The sequence below is a fragment of the Grammomys surdaster genome, unplaced genomic scaffold (assembly GCF_004785775.1).
Source record: "Grammomys surdaster isolate TR1022 unplaced genomic scaffold, NIH_TR_1.0 187, whole genome shotgun sequence".
NCBI classification, from domain to species: domain Eukaryota; kingdom Metazoa; phylum Chordata; class Mammalia; order Rodentia; family Muridae; genus Grammomys; species Grammomys surdaster.
In genome coordinates, this window is record NW_021604632.1 from 9,640,231 (window position 1) to 9,646,073 (window position 5,843).

General features: G+C 48.9%; 1 protein-coding gene across 3 annotated transcripts in view; it reads left to right on the forward strand.

The window, feature by feature from the left end:
• The first annotated feature begins 2,198 nt into the window (after positions 1–2,198).
• Dpep2 (dipeptidase 2) overlaps positions 2,199–5,843 on the forward strand; it is a 6,751-nt gene continuing 3,106 nt past the window's right edge. The window contains exons 1-9 of one of the 3 annotated variants that reach the window (XM_028768537.1): positions 2,199–2,283; positions 3,061–3,224; positions 3,324–3,375; positions 3,834–3,960; positions 4,253–4,382; positions 4,468–4,609; positions 4,842–4,911; positions 5,021–5,197; positions 5,537–5,621. In XM_028768537.1, the coding sequence (XP_028624370.1) occupies positions 3,107–3,224; positions 3,324–3,375; positions 3,834–3,960; positions 4,253–4,382; positions 4,468–4,609; positions 4,842–4,911; positions 5,021–5,197; positions 5,537–5,621 (901 nt within the window). In that variant the 5' untranslated portion in view covers positions 2,199–2,283; positions 3,061–3,106. Of the gene's footprint in view, positions 2,284–3,060; positions 3,376–3,833; positions 3,961–4,252; positions 4,383–4,467; positions 4,610–4,841; positions 4,912–5,020; positions 5,198–5,536; positions 5,622–5,843 lie in introns of all 3 variants that reach the window. The other 2 variants (XM_028768538.1, XM_028768536.1) reach the window with 2 other exon arrangements.

A 5,843-nucleotide genomic window follows, 5' to 3' on the forward strand; every position in this document is an offset into this window, starting at 1 on the left:
AGGAGGAGAAGGAGGAGAAGGAGGAGAAGGAGGAGAAGGAGGAGAAGGAGGAGAAGAAGAGGAGGGTTAGATTCTCAGCACCCATATGGTAACTCATAACCATCTATAACTCCAGTCTCTGGGGATCCGATTCCCTCTGCTGACCTCTGGGAGCACCAGGGATTCATGTGGTAGACAGACAAACATGCAACTAAAACTGATACCCATAAAACAATTAAAAATTAAAAAAAACCTTTAGAAATAAAATTCTCACCAGCTCAGCAGGTGAAGGCGCTTGCTGCCAGCTCTGACACCCTGAGCTTGATCTCTGAGTCATCCATGGTGAGAGGAGAGACCCAAGTCCTGCCAGTTGTCTGACCTCCACATCTGTAGACAGACAGAGAAATAAATGAATGTAAGAATCTGTAGCAGAGGCAGGAGAAATAGCTATATTGGTAAAGTGCTGGACGTGTAAGCATGGGGACCTGAGTTTGGATCCCTAGTAAACAGCTAAGAAGGCAGGCACAGCAGCCTCTAACCCCAGTACTGGAGAGGGTGGGGTGGAGACAGGAAAGTCCCTGGGCTTGCTGGTCAGTCAGGGTCTCTGAAGTGGTGAGCTTCAGGTTCAGTGAAACCCTGCGTCAAAGAATGAGGAAGACACTTTTAAGTCATTGCTTCTCTTTCTTTCTTTCTTCCTTCCTTTCTTTCTTTCTTTTTTTGTTTGTTTGTTTGTTTGTTTGTTTTTCGAGACAGGGTTTCTCTGTGTAGCCCTGGCTGTCCTGGAACTCACTCTGTAGACCAGGCTGGTCTCGAACTCAGAAATTCACCTGCCTCTGCCTCCCAAGTACTGGGATTAAAGGCGTGTGCCATCACTGCCCGGCCCTCCCTCCCTCCTTCTCTCTCTCTTTCTTTCTTTCTTCCTTCCTTTCTTTCTTTCTTTCTTTCTTTCTTTCTTTCTTTCTTTCTTTCTCTCTTCCTTTCTTTCTTTCTTTCTTTCTTTCTTTCTTTCTTTCTTTCTTTCTTTCCTTCCTTCCTTCCTTCCTTCCTTCCTTCCTTCCTTCTTTCTCTCTCTCTCTTTCTTTCTTAAGATTTTATTCTATTTATGTATATGGGTGTTTTGTCTGAGAATCAAACCCAGGTGCTCTGGAAGAGCAGCCCAATGTCTTAAGCATCAAGCTGTCTCTCCAAGCTGTCTTTATTTGTATTCGTTATACCCTTCAACTTCCCGGGGCTCACTAGGAACAGAACAAGCATGATATTTACCCTCAAATCTACAATGGTGACAGGGAGACCAGGAAACCTGAGAGTTTCTCTTCCCTTTTGTCGACTTGGCTGCATGAAAGTGGCAGTGTGAGAGGGTAAGGGAAGGAGTCAGGTCTGAATCCAGCAAAGAACACCTTGGTCTGAAGCACAGCCCCAAAGGAATACACGTTCTGTAGTGGGTCTACCAATAAAACCTACTTACTAGCTGTGGCAGGCAAGGAGCTGGCTGCTTTTAGAACAGCACTATTACAGATAGCACACACTAATATGCAGTCCCGAAAACACAAATCATCTGTCCTGGGTAGTCCAAGATTTCTGTCTCCTTATTGAAGAGTTTGCTCATTTCCTTCTTAAATTCAAATATATTTATTCATTTGAGACAGGGCTCACTTTGTAACTCTATCTGGTCTACTGAGTATGTAGACCAAACTAGTCTTGAATTCACAGAGATCTACTTGCCTCTGCCTTTCAAGTGCTGGGACATTTGTTATCATGTCCAGACTCCATTTCCTTTTTCCAAGAGGGCTGCTTAACATCTCCAAGTCTTCATGCTACCTGAGGAAGGTTGCAAAAACTGGGTCCTCTCCAGTGGGGGCCAGGGATCAGAACAGAAAGTTTTCCAATGGAGTGTAACCACAGATCCTGAAGCTGTCTTAAGGGATGGGATGTCTATAAAAACACACATAGCCAGTATGGGGGTGGGGGGAAGCAGTGTTATGTGTACATGTGTGGTGTATGTGTGTGTGGTGTGTTATGTGTGTGGGGGAGTATGTGTACATGTTTGGGGTGTGTTATGTATGGTGTGTAGTGTCTGTGTTATATGTGCATGTGCATTCGTGAAGCTGGGGCTGTTCCTCGAGAAAGCAGAGAGGGAAAGAGGCTCAGGCTGGAAACAGGGTGGGGCCTGCAAGGACAGGAACTAAGTCCTTGAGGTTTCTGGGACAGCTCAGACCACAAGTGCCTCAGATACAGGGTGTGGAGCCATTGAACACAAGTGCCAGCCCTGAGTACTCATACGTCTGACCCGGCTCCCACACTGAGGTAGGTCAGCCTGAAGCCCTGGGAGGGAGGTGCTGGGATGAAGGGGGGGTGGGGGGAGAGGCTCTTCTACCCTGGAAAGTATTTCATTTTCTTCCATCTCTCTAGCTGACAGACTTTTGTTCCTGTGCTAATAAGTATTCCCTGAAGCACTCAGTTGCTCTCTCTGTTCTCACCTCAGATGGTCAGTATGTGAGTCCTGGGCAGGTACAGCATCAGCTGAGGCAGGAGAGCAGGCCTCACTTGAATAGGGTTGGGGCATGCAGGTGTGTGTTCTTAATAGTTCCCAGTTGCTGGCTGGCATCTTCAGAGGATGGTAGATAAGGTGGAGAGGTCGGCATCTCGGGGCTTGTGTCCCTTGAAGAGGTCAGGGAAGGCTGCAGGTAGTCAGGGACATGAAGTGACAGTCTGCAAAGGGCTTGAGACCCTTTCACTGTAAAAGAAACACCACGGATCTACTTCCTTGGAGAACAATCCCTAGAAGCAACTAGGAAGCCACCTGTGTTGGTCCCCTGGGAACAGTAAACAGGGAAGAGGACATGGGACAAAGGAAGCCTAGACAGAAGCTGACAGGGTGCTGCAGGCCTTGGCTTGCCCAGGCCATGGAAGTGCCCTTCGAGACTGGGATAGCAGGGCTGTATCTCCTCCTGGCGGCTGTACTGCGCCTCTTTCCTAGTGGCTGTTTCCAATTGTGATCTCAAACCTCTTCTCACCAGACCTGGTCTCTACGTGGCTTGAATTGAGGGTCAGGATTATATCATTGCCTTCTATCCCTCTCAGGCCTTCACGACCCTCATCCGTGCCGGCTTGCTCCGCCTTGAGCAAGATGTCGCTCACGGGCCTCAGTGGTCATTGGGTGCTTAGTCAAGTGCCTTCAGTGTTCCTGTTGGTGCTGTTGCGATTAGGGCCTTCACAGCCTCTAATATGGACCCAGACAAAACCAGGTATCCCTGATGCTTCCACTGCACCAAGCACCCCCAGAGCACTCACCAAGCCCGACATCTTCAGCATTCCAACCACTTCTGGTAACCTCAATTTCCCAGACCTGCGAGATCGCGCAAGAGCCCTGATGCAGGACTTCCGGCTTATAGATGGGTGCGTAAGGATGGTTTGGGGACTGGTCAGAATGAAACAGGGCTGAACATACATCTTGGGTGCAAAGGGTTTTGAGCCTGCTGGACTAATAAAGGCCCTCTCCTACTACCCACCCCTAGATGCTGTCTCCTGTCATCAGTGGGTAGCCTTTCTCTATCACTTCTCTAGTGGGGGGCCCCAACCCAGCCCAGGTTTTAGGGGATCTCAATATGGTCTGGGTAACAATGTAGGATGAGAGTAGTTGTCAGAAACATGTTCTGCTAGACTTGGAAGCCAAAGAGCCACGTGCACTCTTGTGCATACCCAGATTATTCTGGAACTCACAAGAAGTAGCCTAGACTGGCCTGGGCAGGAACTTTAAATGATCCTCCTGCCTTAGCCTTCTGAGTACTGGGATCACAGGCAGAAGTACTCAGTCAATTTTGTCTGACCTAACCTCTTTTTTGACTCTCCTACAGCCATAATGACATGCCTCTTGTCCTGAGACAATTTTACCGGAATGGGCTACAAGATGCTAACCTGAGAAACTTCACCCATGGTCAGACCAGCCTGGATAGGCTTAAAGATGGCTTTGTGGGAGCCCAGGTACAACACACACACACACACACACACACACACACACACACACACACACGCCAGCATGGCTGCTGGGGAAGGTTGAAGAAATTGGTTTCCCAGAAATGACAAGTCAGTCATATGGGAACTCAGTTACCATAGTGACAAGGAAAGAAAAAGTTCTAATATGAGGCTGTGGCTAGAGAGGTCAATAAGAACAAGCAGTGCATTCATTACATGTGGCCTTTGACCTCACAAGTCTGTCAGGTGCAAAGGCCAATGTAGCACTCCTACACAAACCAGCCCCTGGCTTTGCCTCTAGTTCTGGTCTGCTTACGTACCATGCCAGACCCAGGACCGGGATGCCTTGCGCCTCACACTGGAGCAGATCGACCTCATTCGCAGTATGTGTACCTCTTACTCTGAGCTGGAACTTGTGACCTCAGTTCAAGTTAAGTGGACTTATTCAAGGTATTAGGGAATGGTTGAAGCTACTATTCTAGCCCCTGAAAATAATCATCTGACCTATACCTGCAGCTCTGAACAGCACCCAGAAACTGGCCTGCCTCATTGGTGTGGAGGGTGGCCATTCGCTAGACAACAGCCTCGCTGTGCTTCGAAGTTTCTACCAGCTGGGGGTGCGCTACCTGACGCTCACACACACCTGCAACACACCCTGGTGAGCACAGAACCCTCCAAAGCAGAAAACTGCCCTTGTGGTCAAAGACCAAGATCTGCCCTCGTAGTCTGAGACTCACATACAGGGGCTGGTATTTGGGGTCTTACAAAAGCAAGGCTGAGAGTCTTCCTTTTGCCAGCCTGGGTCTGTGAATGAGCTCCGTGGGATTGCAGGGGCAGAGATTTTGGAGGGGTGTGACCACCAATTAATTTGCCTCCTGCCTGTCCTGCAGGGCAGAGAGCTCATCTAAGGGCGTCCACTCGTTCTACACCAGTGTCAAAGGACTGACCAGCTTTGGTGAGGTAAGGACTCTGAGTGATATTCCACACAAACACACCCACACCCCTCTCTGAATGATAAATGTGTGCACACGTGTACCCCCCACACCCTCCTCCTAACCTGTCCTTGCAGAAGGTGGTGGCAGAAATGAATCGCTTGGGTATGATGATTGATTTGTCCCATGTCTCGGATGCTACAGCCCGACGGGCCTTGGAAGTATCACAGGCACCTGTGATCTTCTCTCACTCAGCTGCTGGGGCCGTGTGCCCAAATGCTCGGAATCTTCCCGACGACCTCCTGCACCTCTTGGTGAGAAACTTCCTAGCCCCGGAACCTAAATCAAGACTTGAAGCCCTGTCCCTTCATTCCCTTAGCCCTCAGACTGAGCATTCTCTGCCCCACAAAACCACAAACCATAGCCTCTAAATTCTTGAACCTGGTGTAGGGAGAATGTTAAAGATAAAATTCTCACATCTCTCAAATTCAGGGTCAAGACATTGACCTAAATCAAGGTCAGGCTTTCCTCGTTGATACAAAGCTAGGGAGGTAAAGTCTCCTTTGGCACCCAAAGGTTTCTTATGAGGGTTATAGGTAGGCATGTAATTATGCTGGGGGCCAAGCTGAGTGTCCCTTTGACCATCCCTGCAGAAGAAGAACGGTGGCATCGTGATGGTGACCTTCTCTGTAGGAGTGTTGCCGTGCAACCAGTTAGCCAATGTATCCACTGTGGCAGGTGAGGCCCCCTTCCCTGAAACCTACCCCTCTCTCTTTTTTCATTTCTCTTCTTTCTTCCTTCCTTCCTTTCTTTCTTTCTTTCTTCCTTTCTTTCTTTCTTTCTTTCTTTCTTCCTTCCTTCCTTCCTTCCTTCCTCCCTCCCTCCCTCCCTCCCTCCCTCTTTCTTTCTTTCTTTCTTTCTTCCTTCCTTCCTTCCTTCCTCCCTCCCTCCCTCCCTCCC